The sequence below is a fragment of the Panthera leo genome, chromosome B2 (assembly GCF_018350215.1).
Source record: "Panthera leo isolate Ple1 chromosome B2, P.leo_Ple1_pat1.1, whole genome shotgun sequence".
Taxonomy (NCBI): domain Eukaryota; kingdom Metazoa; phylum Chordata; class Mammalia; order Carnivora; family Felidae; genus Panthera; species Panthera leo.
In genome coordinates this window covers 33,625,708-33,642,201 of record NC_056683.1, presented here as the reverse complement: position 1 = coordinate 33,642,201, position 16,494 = coordinate 33,625,708, and the positions used below count along the sequence as shown (strand labels likewise).

Below are 16,494 nucleotides of genomic sequence, written 5' to 3'. Positions count from 1 at the left end.
CCATATTTGTGGCATCTTCTCTGTTCTATGTTACTACAAGGAAAAAGCTTTTTATCTTCCTGTGACCCCCCCTACTGTTCTAGGTGGAGAGCAGTCCTAGGAAATTTATCTTAAATTAAGGGTAAGGGGATAGGAAACTCAGAGAAAGGAAGATACCCACTTAAAGGCATCCATTTGGTGATGCAGAGGCCAGAAGAGACTGGGACCAATGAATCCAGGGTATAGGAATAGGATCCATAGGCTCTCAGGGTCTTCAGATAGTATCTGGAGCTGCTCTGGTGTCTCTTCAGAACATCCTTATTCAATAGATGTTCTCCAGCCTCAGTGTTAACTTTTCTCCAGGTTAAGTAACATCCAAAGCAGAACCACCTTTGGCCATGACACCCTAACCTGCAGCCTGCACACACATACCTGTATGTGTGTACATGTACCCTACCTCTAGATCAAAAGGGCAACTCGGGAAACTGGTGGAGCCTGGCTTCCTAGCTATGGCTTCTCAGGCTGTCTTCCCGATTCGGAACTGGGTGGAGACTCTGTGACCTCAACTGGAGCCTGGGCCCATCCTCAGCCTGGGCAAAGTGTAGGCAGGGGCAAGAAAGGCCTGGAGAGAGTCCAGGAAATCATACAAATGACCCCAAAGAGAGGAGACAGAGCACTTTCTTCTTTTTATTTAAAAAAAAAAAAAAAAAAAAAAAAAAAAAAAAAAAAAAAGTAGGCTTCCTCTTATATAAGCTTAGCCTACTCAGCTGAAGAGCCAGGAAAAGAACTTGGTGCCTGGTGACTGGAGGAGAGTGGGGCTGACCTGAGAGCCTTATCACCATCAAGAGGCCTTGATGAGTTTCTCTCTGAGGTTCCTACCACCTTATCCCTAAACTAGCTCCTTGCTCATTTGAATGTACCCCACATGGACAATAATTTTCTCCTTTTCAGTGTGGACAGATGAAACCAACCCTGAGTCAGAGGCCTTCAGAGGCTGGGTTGGTAGGGGATCCTAGGGGGAGGGAGGAAAGAATAGAACACTGGAGAGACGGGGGCAGGGAGGCAGGTGGTGGGCAAAGGCAGGTTCCAGTTTCATGATTATCAGTCTGATCTCTTTAAACTGATGGAGAAAATAACGTAAACAACGATGATGTCAGATGATGCATAATTAGGTGTGCAGAGCTTTCACATACGTTATTTCACGTGGTCCTCAAATGGTCCCGTCTGTCAATACATAGATGGGGAACAAGCCCAGAGAGGGAAAGAGCAAACAGCTTGTGCAGAGCCAGACCCTGGGTTTTCTGACTCCTCATTCAGCACTTGCTCACTACGTGCTATTATCTATAAACACCTGAGGGAGTAATCCGTGCCTTAGTCATTGTGTCCCCCCCACCCCCCAACCCTGCCCCAACTCAGCACATGGTTCAGCATGAAGCAAGCATCTGATACATAACCATGGAATGGCCTGGAACTGACATCTGGATGTTCCTGGTAGGAAATCAGCAGTAGGCATGTGGGTGCCTGGAGGCTTTGGGCATGGGGGTAGCTGGAGGGAGGGCAGGGCTGAGTGGTGGGCAAGGAGGGAGGGCAGTGCAGTATGGTAGGCACAGACAGATGTGCAATGAGGAAGGGGTGGGCAGTGCGGCAGAGGGCAGGTGTCTCCTGCCCTTGGATTCACTATGCTGGGCCAAGCAGCTGGTTAGAAACAAAAACAAACACCAGGGATACAGGTTCCTGCTGTTAACAGCTTCAAACCGCCAGAGGAAAACTCCAAATAAATATAATTAGAAACTTGTAAAAACGTCCTCTCTGTAAACTTGCTCCCCAGGGTCTAGCCTTTAAGCTCCCCCTTTCTTCCAGTCCCCCTGCCCCCCACGTCCACATATCCCAACACTCTACCCTCACCCAGGGACTCCTTAGATCTGTTTCCTTATTCTGGATCTTCCCGCCAGCCTAGCAGCTCCTACCCAGGTTTTCCCTCAGCTTGTCACCATCAGTGACCAGATGTGGACAGCCCCTAGCTTGGGGCTCCAAAATCCAAACCCCACAGCTCTCTAGGGCTATGGTTACAGCCACAGGGAAACCATAGGTTAAGAGTGAGGGCCACAGTGCCCTATTTAGGAGTCATCTTTTCACCTATAGGGCCGAATCAGTGCATCCAATGGCAACTACAAAACAGTGCCTTGGTCTGAAAAGGGGAAAGTTGTCGAGGCTGGAGCCGAGTACAGAGGGCTAGTGTTGGAGCTGAGAATCTATGATGTAGGACCAAGGACTGGGGCCTAGGGGCCTTGCCCAGATAGTATTCAGTTCCCAGAATACAAACATTTCAGCTCCACTTTCCAATGTTGTTACACGCACGCGCAAACACACATTTGTTTTGCAGGGGCTATTTTGAGGGGGAAATACTCTACTTAAGGACAGAGAGCTATCAGGTACTTGTGGCCCCAGGAAACTGAGGTGGAGCAAGAAGGGAGGAGTAGCCAAGTGACAGACTCAGGCAGGGAGCAGTAGAGTAGGGTCCAGGGAAAAGAGGGCCTGAGTGTCAGGTGAGAAGCCTGCAGAGGCCTGGCTGCAGGACCAAGGCTTGCTATAGTGTCTTCTGCCTTCAGCAGGAAGGATCTCAATGAGATATGCAGAATCTCAGAGCTGAAAAGGACCCTACTGATACTCTAGTCCATTTTACAAGTGAGGAAGAGAATTTCAGTTATTTCCTCAAAGGCCTCAGTTCTCAGGCTCTGTATCTACCAAAACCCACTGGCACCAAATGCCCCAGCACATGCCATTTGGAGCTGGCAGTACGTGGCATGGCAGGAGAATGGCCCGTCTGGTGACAGAGGGGCCAACGGGGGAGAGGGGAGGGTCTATGCCCCCTCTTAGCCCAGGTGACTGTCTCCTGTACCCCTCAAACATCCCTGGGTTGGCAATTGTATCACTTTCGCCCCAAGGACGAGCAGTCCCTGCTTCCAGACTCCTGTCTCATAACTGAGCCTGAAGAAGCTGTCCCCAGGTCTGGGCCTCTTGCGGGCACTGCCAGCCTCAGAGCAGCTCTGCAGTTTCCAGCCCTGACAGGGACTCTTTCTTACAAGTGGTCATGTGCTAGGGGTACGGGACGTCAAAGGAGGCCCACGCCCTGACACGCGGGGACCAGAACCGGGAGCAGGGACTGGGGTGAGTTCCGGCAGCGAGCCCCTCCACCTCCATCTTCTCAAGAGGGTCTGAAGCCATCCGTTCCCTTCCCCCACCCTCAATCCAAGGCACTGGACCAAGCCATTCCTCTTCTTTACTTCTCCAACGAAAACAAAACGCACACTGCCCTGCTTCCTTTTTCCTCTCACTGGAGCACTGCGCGCGCGCGCGCACACACACACACACACACACACACACACACACACGCACGCGCGCACACACACACACACACCCTGAGTCATGCACACGCACGCTCGCACGCCCCAGTGAACGCACACCTCACATTCCCAAACTCACACCCAGGGCCAGCTCCTTTTACAACAGGTCCCAGCCGCTCACATCTCAAACCGGTTCTCATGCTCTCAGATTCCTGAAGGTTTCAGAAAACAATCTCATTTAGGGGTTGCTGATAACTTTCTTCTTTCTCTGCCTGTAGTAATTCTGGCCTCCGTGTCTTCTGTTCCCCTCTCTCATTCCACCCTGCAGACACTCCAGGAGATGAGGGGGAAGAAGTAGAGAAGTTCTTCCCTGGCCCCAGCCTTTCCCCACCACCCTGGGGGACATGTCACTGAGAGAGGAAAGGTCAAAGGGATTCCTGAGGAATTTCTAAGTAGTCCACCCCCTTCTCCACCCTTCTGGAAAAATGGGAGTAGGGGGGGAAGACAGGCTTAGAAGCAACTGATCGAAGATCAGGCTCCAAGAGTGGGGACTGACTCTCTCTCTCTCCCCAGTATGGCCTGGATGGGGCACGGGCAATAGCCGCTGCCGACGGGGCCACCCTCACCCGCTGACACGGTTATGGTTTTCATTTCATATTTTGGAGGGAGGGGCTAGGAGGAACAGTCCCCTCACTGTAAGAGCTGGCCACAGGAGCCTAGGGAAGCGGGGAGGAGAGGAAACAGCCACATTAAAGAGGAAGAGAGGGGTGGGGGAAAGAAAGAGAGAGACACACATACTCCCAGACAGAGACCCGGAGAGACGTACAGAGACAGAGAGACACTGTTTGCTGCCAGAGGAACGCTCTCAGTCCCAGGGATGGTGTTACTTGGAAATTCTAAATACAAGACTTTATCAAAAGTTTATCCCTAATGAAAAGAGAAAACAACCAGGTAAACTAAACGGCCAGGCTGGCTCTCCTGAGCCAGCCCTGGGGACAAGTTTTCCCCGGGAGGCCAGGAGACCTTTTCATTCAGCTGTAACTTGAGCCCTAAGCAAGGATTAGGTCTTTTTAACCACTGCTGCACACCCCCCCCCAAAAAAAAAAGCAAAGCAAATTAATGCTTTTAAGTTAACAATTATCTGGGTTATCCAGTCTGTCTACTTTAAAATACAGAGACAGGCACTTGAAAAACACTCAAAACCATGTACCTTCATGCTCACTCACTCGTAGTCACACAAGCTTACCCACCCACTCAATCCACACACAGTTCTCAAAGATACTAAAGTGTACATATCCACGCTTAATAACCAAATCACAGTAGACACTGACACCCAACTACATCACCTGTGGGTGAGCATGGTAAACTTCCCTCTCACACACACACTCACCTGTATACTCAGGGCTTCCTTCCTTGTCTCTCCCCATCCTCCCAATCCCTTTCCACTTTGGTTCTTTGGGAGGATGGAATCTCTGGAGAAAAGGCGCTTAAGTATAGTACCTGTACTCTACATATAAACACACACCCGCACACACATATACACACTACACCCAGAGGTATAATAACTGTGCAAGGTATTTGCCAAGAGTTTCTATAATTTAAAGAAACCCACTAGAGCTTCCTTTAAAAAGATGTGGCATAAGGGCACACCTGCTGGCACTAGTGACACCTAGGAGATATGTTTGGGAGCAAGGGATGACCACAGCACTCCCATCTATGGGTAAGGCTGCTTGTCACTACTTGTCCTTCCTGTGGCACTGGCCTGCAGATTGGGGTCCAGAGATAGCCCTCTAACCCAACAGACCTGTTGTTAGGCAATCTCTGGCAGTCCAGGTTGATATATTTCCTGAATAGCAGCATCAAAGGTAGCTGAAATGACAAGTTTCCACTCTGCCAGGCAAGACTCAGGGATCAGAAGGAAGGAAGATGCACAGCTAATTGCAGCCCAGTCAGAGTGAGTGTGGCCTGAATAGGAGATAAATAGTGAACAAAACTCTTAGTAAGTTCCTTGAGGGCAGGGGCCTCCACTCTGGCTGCATATCCCCACAGCACCCAGCAGGGTGTCTGATGAAAGAGGAAGCACCTTGGAGGGATTCTGAGTCCTTCTGTCCCTGAACAATGAGCTGATCTCCGCTTGGCACCTGTCCCTTCTAGGAGTCTCCATCAGCCCTGGGAACCCCCTTGAATATACTCTTTGCTCCCCCTTTTGCCCCCAGCCCCCCCAGCCTCACTAGGCCACTACAGACACTGGCTCCAACTTGAAAGAGGTCCTTATCTTGTCTCTAGATTACTCGAATGAAATCTGTTCCTTCCTTCAGACTAAACTCCCTAGCTAATTCCATGTTATGAGTAAGTCAGCACACACTACAAAAGCCAGCTTTGTTTATGAAAACACAAGCAAATCCACAGTGGGAGAGGGGCTGCTCCCAGGCTGGGGGTGGCAGTGGTCGTGGGCTGTCTGGAAGCAGGATGGGAGAAGAGGCAGTTTGGGGTGGGAAGGGGTGGGGGTGGGGTCTGGTCTGTGACAGCTGAGAATCTCTAGTACTCGGGTTCTGTTAAAGGACAGGTTGGAGGAGAAAGGGGGTGGTTGAAGAGGCAGTGTTTGGGAGAAGAGGATGGCATTGATATGGCACCTTCCTTTTAATGAAGTGGGAGCCTATCCAGTACACAGAGCAGCTTAAGGGCTAGGTGCTCAGTCTCCGGGGACACAGCGACCCGACTGCCAGAGACTCAGGCTTCCCCAACTCCCAAGTTCAACTTTCCCTTCTGGCTCAGCCACTTCCACACCCCAGCTTGGCTTCAGGAGCCCCTGGGACAATAGGCAGAATCATATCCTCCTCAGCAAAGCGTTGCCAGGAGGAATTTTCTTTTTGTCCATATAAATCTCTTCCTGGGTGAGGACATGATGGGGGAAGGGTGCAGCAAGAGGTCAAGGGGGAGGGGAGGCTGTCCCCAAGAGATCTGTAGCCCACCAGCCTGGTTTCTGCCAGCAAAGCCTTGGGACTGGCCAGGCAATGAGCCTGGGGTCAGGGATGGGGGCCGGAGGGCCTCCCTGTCTCTCTCTCTGTAATTCCTAGAGGGATCTGTCAGAGCTCCCCGGCCTGGAATTTTACTTTGTTATTTTAATGCAATTCTGACCTGGATTTAAATGGAATTGGAAACCCGAGGCCTTAATAAATAAATATTATGATAAGAAATGAAAGCCATGCAAGACGAAAGAGATTTCCCCCCAAAGAGGCAGAAAGCGACATTCTTGCTGGGAGCCAGTCAGAAATTTTCTTCTCTTCTTCAGCCCCTTACCATCCAGTGAGAGACGAGCTGGTTTTTCCAGAAAAGATCCTATTTTTCTTTAACATTTTTCTACTGATAAGACAACAACTTGGAAATTTTGTCTGACTTTGCATGAGGGCTGGGGGTGAGGGGAAGAAATACATGGCATGGCTGAAAAGTTTCATTCTCTCAGTCTCTCCAGGCCATAGCTTAAGTTTCTGGCAATGTCTGAGAAGAGAAGATTCTCTCTCAAACTTTTGGAGGACAGGAAGTCTTTCGAAGATGCTGGGGTGGCAATGAAGTCGGGAAGAATTCTGAGGTGCGTGGCGACTTCTGCCCAGGGCCCCCCAAACTTCTCACTGCTCCGTGTCGCTCCTGGCTCCTCCAGCCTTTCGCCCGGGACGCAGCGCCCAGAGGTTAGGTCCCCAGCCGGAGTGCGGGTGCACAGTGCTAGGCTCTGACAGCCGCACGCTCCCCAGCACCTGCCCTGCCCCTCGGAAATCGCACCCCCGCCCTCGGGCCCCGCAGCCCCGGCAGCCCCGCCGCCGCGCGCCCCTCCTTCCTTACCTTGCGCGGCTTTGCTGTGCTGGGCGGCGCGGGCGTGGACCAGCAGGACGAGCAGGCAGAGCCCGGGCACGCGCCCCGAGCCCATGGCTGGAGCTCCCGGGGGCCGGGCGGCCGGGGCCGGTCTCGCAGCCCCCGGAGGGCGGAAGCCGGCCGGGCCCCCGCGCCGCGGAGGGGGGAGGGGAGGGGGCGTCCCGCCGGGGCCGGACCGGGGGCTGCGGGAGCGGGGTGCGGACCGCGGTACCCTCGGCGGGAGGCTCCCGATGCTGCCGGCTTCTCCCGGCCCGACGCCGGGGAGAGCGAGGCGGAGAGAGGCTGGGGGCGCCCGGCGCCGATGACGGAGGGGAACCCCCGCCCTCTCCAAGCCGGGATCGGCTAGCGGCGGCGGCGGGGCTGCTGCGTATAATCCCACCCAATTCCCAGCTTCGCCCGGAGAGAGCTGCAGCCGGAGAGCGCGCAGAGCCCGAGCGAGGGACCTGAGAAAGGGGAGGGGAAACGCAGCGCCAGAAACACGCCCTTTCTGCCTCTCTTTCTTCCTCTCTCGCTCCTTCTCCGTCTCTCAGGCTCCGTCTCTTTTTCTTCGCCTTTCTCCTCCTCCTCCTCTTTCTCCTCCTCTCCTCGCTCCTTTTCGTTTTCTTCCTCCTCCCCCTCCTCCTCCACCACCTCCTTTTTCGTGCCCTTTTTTCTTTCAAATGGGGCCTCGGCGCGGCGGCCGCTCCCCCTGCGCTCCCGGGCGCAGCGGCCCCCTCCCCAGGCTGCCGGGCCGCTGCCTGCAGGAATTTACAATCCGGCGCTGGGGGAGCGGGCCCGGTCTCCATGGAGACGGCTTCCCCGGGAGCAGGGAGGTCAGGCACAGACCGCGCACAATCAATGGATCAATGCAAGCCCCGCTCGGCTCCAGACCAAACAGCACCCGGCTCCGGCTCGTCCTCTCTCCCGGAGGAAAGAGTGGGGGAGCTAGGGTGCGCCCCCCACTCTCGCACGAGATGAGGGCCGTGCGACGCAGGTTTGCACGCAACACCTCCACGAGGAGACAAAGAGAGCTCGGGGTGTCGGGGAGGCTGGGGCAGACAGGACCGCACTGGCGCCCCGGCACGTCCGCCGACACAGCCCGACACGCGAGATACAGCCACATAGGACCTCGAAAAACTGAGAGTGACACCGATTTCGGGCCGAGTGACGCCCTTCCAACTCTTACCTCCACCACATCCCCACCCTCGGGTCTCAGTACCCATTTCTAGTGCTGAGTGCACTTTGAGGACCAAGAAGAAAGTAGACTTGCCCCCAGCTAAACCTGCCAGCTCCAGGGCAGACTCCCTGGCCGTTAAGGCCTTGGAGGTAGACCACTGAGTCACCCTACCCATATAGAAGTGGGCTCACATGTAGAACACTCTCAGGCACTCAGCACAGGGGCAAAAGCTAACCCCCAGGAATATGCGTATGTGTGTAAATACAGACACAAAGATCTGCACAACATAGTTCTCCAAACCTGCCCTCACAGCTTCAAGATGTGGTCCTAACTAGCCCATTCTTTTTTTTTTTTTTAATTTTTTTTAATGTTTATTTATTTTTGAGAGAGAGACAGAGTGCGAGCAGGGGAGGGGCACAGAGAGAGAGGGAGACACAGAATCCAAAGCAGACTCCAGGCTCTGAGCTGTCAGCACAGAGCCCATCCCCGGGGCTTGAACTCACCAACTGTGAGATGGTATCATGACCTGAGCTTAACAGACTGAGCCGCCCAAGAGGCCAATAACTGGTCCATTCTTAACCCTTCGTGTCTCCAACTGCAGGGTAACAGAGGAAAAATAAATGATATTTTTAAAAATAAAGGCAAAGGGCATAAAAGCAGTGTCTCCAAACCGTGGACACTGTCTCCTGGATGGATTTATAGACATTTTCTTTTATCTTAGAGGAAAGACCCCTTGAAAGGTGGTGAAGGCTTTCTTAGAGCATGGGGCTTCAGTCAACCTGAGACCATGCCAGGATCCAGGCAGTTACTTATGCTTCAGAGCCATTTTTTTTTTTTTTTTTTTTTTTTTTTTAAAGAGAGAGGGAGAGCATGCAAGCAGGGGAGAGGGGCAGAAGGAGAGAGAGAGAATCTTAAGCAGGCTCTACGCTCAGCATGGAGCTCAACGTGGGGCCCCATCCCACGATCCTGGGGTCATGACCTATGCTGAAATCAAGAGTCAGACCCTCAACTGACTAAGGCACCCTAAGAGCAAATTTTCTGCAGGGAGGAGGACCCTGAGACTCAGACTAACTTCACAGAGCCCTTAGGGTACCCAGGAGGAAGGGACAATGACCAGAATCATGCATCAGTTCTTAGACCCTTGACACTGGCAGCCCACATCAGCTAGGTGACAGGTGTGATATGTCAGAGATCTCCTGAGCCCCCAGGGAGAAGAACTGAGCCCTTCCTTCCCTAGGGATTGAGTAGAAAAGTAGGAGGATGGAAACAGACTTAAGCATTTGAGGTTTTTTTTCCTGTCTGTATCCTGGGATGAAGATTGCCTTTGGGCAAGTCACATCTCAATGGGCCTCAGTGTATTCTAGAAAACGAGAGGGTGGATTAGCTCCTTGGTGGAAAGGAGACAGTTGCCCTTAGGAAGCCTGGAGGAGGAGGTCTTGAGTATGCCTGCTTGGCATGAGAGATGATGGTTGGGATGGAAGCACACAGACGATGGAAATGGTGTGGAGGCCACAAAAGTTTGGGTCAAATGATCTCCCAGGTCCCTGCCAGCTCTGTCACCCTAGGACCCCCTCCCTCTTTCATTCCATTGGCAAACCCCTCCCCTTGAAGCTGCTTTACCTGCTGCCACCAATTACGTATAGGGCTGGGGGACAAGTGCAAACTTGCCATCCTTTCTGCCCCAAACAAGAGAGTGGTTAAAAAAGAAAAAAAAGAATTGGAGGTTGCCAGATGGTGCCTGATCTACATGGGGGGACAGGGGGAGAGCTGAGGAGCCCCCCAAGGCAGGGAAGGGAGATTACACCATGCCTTGCTTTGTCTCTCTGCCTTGCTGTGCACACTCGTGTGAGCTTCTCTGGGTCCCTAGGGAGGAGGGCTCCAGCTCACCCTCTAAACCACAGGTGAGGTGGGCATGAAGGATTCTATAGGGGCAGATTAGTAGGTTATCTCGGACCTTCTCTCTAATTCAGTATGACTTCTTGGTGCCTTGAGTGTGGACATTGCCCTACCTTAGCTGCTAAGTCTCTGGGAGTTTCAGTGTCTTTAACTGTAGCTTCCTTTTTTTTTTCTCTCATTTTGCCAGCTTGTCCTCTGCTCCTCTAGCACCGGATGAACTTCCTCCACATCTGGGCAGAAGAGGCAGTTCCCTGCTCTGCTCCCCACCATCCAGTCTGGTTGCAGCCCGTCCCCAGCCCTTCAGAGGATTCTGTAGGAGAAGAAGCAAGGCTTATATCACTGGGCACTGTGACCTGGGGGGCCAGTTCCATTTCCCTCTGCCCTGTCCACTTCTGCAGGGACTCACAACTGGGTAGTGATGCAGGAAGATGACAAGAAAGGAATAATGAGATGGCTCTTGTAAGTGGTATTACAAAAGCAATAGCATATGTCGTACCCTCACTGGCAGGAGTGAAATGTCCCTGGGTTCTCTGGGCCTCCAATATTCTCTCAGGGCACAATTTGCTTTCAGGCTGCACTTTCCTTCAGGATTGCTTCTGACATTCCATTTCATTCAATTTTCCCCTGCAAATGTCTGGGGAGAGGACTGGGCTGGGGAACCCATAGCATATATACCTCGGTTCTGATCCTGCTTAGGGATACCTGTGCTGGGGCTCTGTCACACTCAGGGACTTCCCCTCCCCCGCCAAGTCTCCTTCCATGAGCCTTTGCTTTTTCTCTTGTCTCCTCAGCTTTCCCATCTATAAAATGGGTCCACTGACCCTCCTTGACAGGCAGTATAGTCTAATGGAGAACACATACAGGTCAGAATTAGCCCACGGACAAATGTCGGGCCCTACCATTTTCCAGCCATCTATCTATTTTTGTTGAGTTATTTCACTTCTCTGAGCTTCCTCATCTACAAAACAGGTAGGATCACACACGACCTCAAATGTGGGCATGCATCAGTGTCTAACTATATTGGGCTCAAGAGTAAAAGAAATCCTGTGGTTCAAATCTCAGCTCTGTTAACTTTCTAGCTATGTGACTTCAGATAAGTTATTCATTGTCAGCTTCAGTTTTCTCTTCTGACAAAGGAAATAAAACCTTAAAATGTTATGGTGTTAATTCAATAAAATAACGAATGGACTCCCCTGCCCCCCACCTGGCACATAGTAGGCATTCAGTAGGCAGTGACTATTGTTATTTTTACTACTGCTCAGAAGGAAAAAAATCCACAATGTTTTATAGTAAAGGTATAGTAGTGCCTGGGAAGAAGTAGTTCTGTCCCAGGCCCGACTTTGATGCTGCTGGTTGTGAGTACAGCCTATGGGGCTCAATTCTTACCACCTCCAGTAGGTTCTGTCACACGTTGTTACTGAGAAGTTTCCACAAATGCCATGCATTACAACACACTGCGCTTGTCAACAGCACTTTCAAGTTGGAGAATAGAAGGAGATTCACCTGCCAGGTAGGGTAGTTCCAGAATCCTTCTTTCCCTACCACCATGCACTTCCTACACTGCGTTAAGAAGGCCCAGGCACTCAAACAAATTAGAGCTCATAGCTACCATTTACTGAGTGCTTTCTATGTGTGCCAGGCACTATAACAGGCACTCCACCACATGTCTATCAGGCAAGAATTGTTATCCCCTTTGTTGATGGGGAAACTGAGGCTCAAGAAGATCAGCCCACCCTGATGACTAAGAAGGGCAAAGCCAAGACTTGGGCCCAGGCTAGACTCTGAAGCTTGTGTACCTCCTCCTTCCTATATGCTGCCTCCTCTGAATCCACAGAGACCTAACACATTCTGGCCACTGTTGATCATTTGGGGCAGGATGAGGGTCACAGACTAGCCCCTTCATACACAAGGGGTAATAGGGCAGTACCCTTGCTCAGGAGGATCATGTAGGAGTACAAAAGACTTTAGCCATCACATTTGTCTGATGATGAGATGTCACATGACTTGCCCAAGGTTAAAAAACATATTTAAGAGGCAAAGCTAGAAGCAGAATCCATGTCTTACCAGACTTTTGACTCTTGGATCACTGCTCCTTGGCCTGTACCCTCAGACCTACCAGTCCTACCGCTCCCAGTTCTAGCCCTTCCTCTTCCTCATGATTTGATCATCATGAATCCTTCCATCAATTGGCATATGGTACTTATCTCATCTCCTCCCCCCAGTACACCCTGTCCGAGGCCCTCTAGGGTGTGCAAAAGAAATAGAAAATGTGGGGGCGTCTGGGTGGCTCAGTCAGTTAAGCGCCTGACTCTTGATTTTGACTCAGGTCATGATCTCATGGTTTGTGAGATCAAGACCCCGCATTAGACTCTGTGTTGACAGCTTGGAGCCTGCTTGGGATTCTCTCTCTCTTTCTTTCCCTCCCCGACTCTCTCCCTTTCTCTCTCTTCCACTTCCTGTTCATGCTCTCTCTCAAATAAATAAACATTAAAAAAAAAAAAAAAAGAAAAGAAAGTCAAGAAACAGAAGTTGATCATCCAAGAAGACTTCATGGATGAGGAGGGATTTGAGGTGAATCTTGATGACACTTGGAAATCGTTGGATAAGATAGAAATATACACAAAAATCAGTGATTGACAGAGAAAAAAGAGAATACTCAGAACAACTACAAAAGAAAGAAAGAAAGAAAGAAAGAAAGAAAGAAAGAAAGAAAGAAAGAAAGAAAGAAAAGAGAGAGGGGGGATCATACCAGGTCAGTGGATAGGTTGACCCTGGTCGGTCCTTGTTTCTCACCTGTCCATGATGGCTCAGGAGCCATTTGGCCATATAGGCAGATGATGGGAAATAATGCTCTCTCAAAGACTGTTCCAGCCCTGGGATTCTAGGACTAATTTGCTCCAAGGCCCTTAGTCTTGCCTTTACAAGGGAGGTCTACTGGCAGCCCTGCCAAGACTCAGGTGGGGAGGGGGAATAGCCTGGTCCAAGCTGCCCATACCTGTTCCAGTGTCTCCTCTGGCCACTTGGGTGGCCTCCTTGGCCCCTCATCCCAGGGTCTTCCCAGCCCTTCCTCCCTGCCTACCCCCACTCCTGAGTCACTTTGCCACCTGCTTCCTCCCCACCTGCTTCCTGGCTGCTTCCATGAAAGAAACAAAAATATCCAACCTGCCAATTGGCATCAACACCATGCATGGTTCCAGACCCCTCCACATCACAAGACAAGTCTCCAAACTGCCCTGAGTTTGTGTTCTGTCCCTCTCTACACAGCTGCTCTTCCAAACTTTGGTTTCCCACCTGCCAGCCTCAGATCCCTGACTTCTCCAATCAGTATCCTCAACTCCTGTTTCATCGAGAAGCCAGAAGCCATCTGGTATGAATATCCTATCCCCCACCCCCCTCTCCTTCTGCTGGGAGAGGGGTCCCTCCTTTAGGCCAAGGCCAATCCTACACACATATGTAAGGATCTCATCTTTGCTCGGCCCTACAGGGATCTGGAGCCGTCAATTATTCCCTTCCTCTCCTGAATCTCTCACTTCAGTTCCTTCTCCTGCAAACACAGTACAACTTGCACCATCCTACAGTAGCAACAACAAACTTCCCCCGACCCTGCTGCCTCTGTCCTTCCAGACTCCTGAACTTCTAGGAGGAGCATACCTGCTCTCCACTTCACGGCTTTCCTTCACCCCTCACCTTAGTGCAGTCTGGCCCAGGGGCCCTCTGACACCCCCTCTGCTAGGTCTCTAGTGACTTCACATCTCCATATCTGGGGCTGCCTGCCAGTCCTTATCTAGCCTGACCTCTCTGCGTCATCAGAGGTCTCGGAACATTTTTCTTCCCCTTCTTGGAGCCTTTCTTTTCCCAGATCTCCTGCTGGCTGCTTTCCCTCCACTGGCCTCTTAAGAGTTTCTAGCTTGGATTTTCTCAATTCTCACACTACGCGACCTCCCTAGGCACTCTAACCCAGGGACAGCAAGGGCGGTGGAAAGAATATTGGCTTTGTGGTCAGACAGTTCTAAGTTTAAATCCCAGCCCCTCAGTGGGTAAATTTGATCAAGTTTCTTCACATCTCTGAGCTTCAACTTCCTCATCCAGCAAAGGAGGAGGATAAAATTCTTGCAAGTTGTTGGAGGGTTACTGCTGATATGTCTCATGGAAGTCTCAGCACAAAGTAGGTGAGTGGTTTGCTCCAATCGTGGGGCACTATGGCTCCAGCTACCACCAATGTGCTGATGACTTCCAGATCTACATCCTTAACTCCCCCCACCCTTTTCTTCTAGCTTTCATTCTGTGTGTCTGATTTTCAGATCTCTATCTCTAGTTCCTTCTTCCCTCTTCTATCTCGTCCTATATTTCTGCCTACTTATAGCTATTTCCAATGGCATTTCTCAAGACCTCAAGCTGAACTGACACCCAACCAAACTCATAGTTCTTCTCCATACTCTCCCCTGAACTGCCCTCTTCCTGTGACCTCCTCCTTGGGGATAATGACCCCATAATTCACTCAGTGATCCCAGCTAGATTTCTCAGAGACTGGAAGGACTCTCTGCATCTAAGAGGCCATCAGATCCTGTGAAACTTCCCTTCAATCCGTCCCTCCTGTCAACCCCTATTGCTACTGCCTCCTCTCAGATACTCATTGTGTCCCCTCTGGACCACTGTCTGACAGGGGTAAATTCTAAACCCTTAGTATGGCGTAGGTGGCCCTCTGTGCCAGTCCTGTTCCCTTCTCTTCAATAACATTTATGTTTCTCTTCTGATCTCGCCATCACTATACCCAAGCTACACCATGCCTGGCATATACCTTGTTCTTGCCAGCTGGAAAACCACCACTAACCTTCAAGACCCAGCTTAGATGTACCCGTAGCAGGCCCGGAGCTCAATACCCCTGTAATGGCCCTAGGCATGCTGTACTGTAATGGTCTGTTTCCTTTCACTTGTCTTCCAAACCTTTGAGGGCAAGACCCATATTGGTCACCACTGTATCCCCAGCCCGGATCACATAGTTGTGCTCAATGAATGTTTGTTGAGTGAATGAAAGAATGAAGGGATGGTGAACTCATGGGAATCCCGAGGAGATTCAAGGGAATTCCAAGGAACATCCCTTGATCTGTCTCTCTGCCTTCTGCCAGCCTGAGAATGCTTTGGGTTCCAACAGGACTGGTGGCAGCAGAGGGTTGAATGGAGGGGCAGTGTGGACAGTCCAAGCTGAAGAAAAACCACAGAGATGCAGCAGGCCGGAGGTAACTCTGGCCAGAGACTTTCAGATTCTAGAAGACAAAGAAGCAGAACTGGAACCTTCCAAGCCAGAGCTCAGGATCTCCCCAAAGGCCAGGGGACAAGGTGGGTGGGGCTGGGTCCACAGGCAGCTTCTGTTTGAACCCTTAGGAAGTCAACTCAGGAGGTGGAACCCTCATCGGCTTTCCACTGCTTCATCAAAGATCTTTCCCACCAGTGCTTAAAATCCCATCATAAGAGGATCACTCCTTTGATCTAAACCTTATGTTCCTTGGGTCCTAAATACAAATATCACTGTGAGACAGAGTAACAAGATTAAGCCTTTGCCAGGTTAAATCTTTAATTATCAGTTGAAACCTTAACAAAGGTGTGGCAGAGGAGGGGCTATAGGGTCAGTCACTCCTAATGAACTTCCTAACTTTGCTGAGAGCCAGCTCTGCTTTGCTCTCCCTGACCTGTTTCCTTGTGGCTCTCCTCCCCCAAATCCCCACTGGGTTCCCTCCCCAGAAGAAAAGATGGAGAAACAGAGGAGGACCTCTCCATCTAACAGTGTAATTCCTCTGGGTATCCTGGATCAAAGAAGGGATGGGTGGAGGTATTGGGGCAAAGTTCAAAGCAATCATTAACCAATTCCTAAAGTGCACTGCTATTTTAAAAAATCAGTTCCCCAATAGCTTCTATTGTATTTTCTGAGAAGGGCTCCTATGGGACTGAGAATCCTGTTAGGAGAAGCTGAAAACTTGCAACAAGGACGGGGTCAGAATGTTTGACACCTGTGTGCTTATGCTTGAATGTCAATATCCTTACAGAAGTTTGCCTCCCTTGTTTGGCAAGAGGCTCTCCCTTCATGCCACCCCTCTTCCTCTGTCTTAGGTGGAAAGCTGTCCTAGGCATCATGCCAAGGCTGGGTTGGCAAAGCTAAGGGGCATCACAGCGAGGCTGTTATTCCTTGATGTCTCACTTTATCAGTCTGCCGGACGCTGCCGTGCGCTGAACGAGAAAAAGCCCTGGCCCTGACTT

At 51.0% G+C, this 16,494-nt stretch overlaps 1 protein-coding gene and 1 long non-coding RNA gene across 6 annotated transcripts in view; one reads left to right on the top strand and one right to left on the bottom strand.

Moving 5' to 3' along the window:
• SCUBE3 (signal peptide, CUB domain and EGF like domain containing 3) overlaps positions 1 to 7,245 on the bottom strand; it is a 33,907-nt gene extending 26,662 nt beyond the window's left edge. For all 5 annotated transcript variants that reach the window (XM_042938530.1, XM_042938525.1, XM_042938528.1 and 2 more), the window contains exon 1: positions 7,161 to 7,245. In XM_042938530.1, the coding sequence (XP_042794464.1) occupies positions 7,161 to 7,245 (85 nt within the window). The remainder of the gene's footprint in view (positions 1 to 7,160) is intronic.
• LOC122219812 overlaps positions 1 to 11,400 on the top strand; it is a 48,253-nt gene extending 36,853 nt beyond the window's left edge. The window contains exons 2-3 of the long non-coding RNA XR_006202559.1: positions 6,787 to 6,912; positions 10,430 to 11,400. This is a non-coding gene — a long non-coding RNA (uncharacterized LOC122219812). The remainder of the gene's footprint in view (positions 1 to 6,786; positions 6,913 to 10,429) is intronic.
• Positions 11,401 to 16,494: the final 5,094 nt, after the last annotated feature.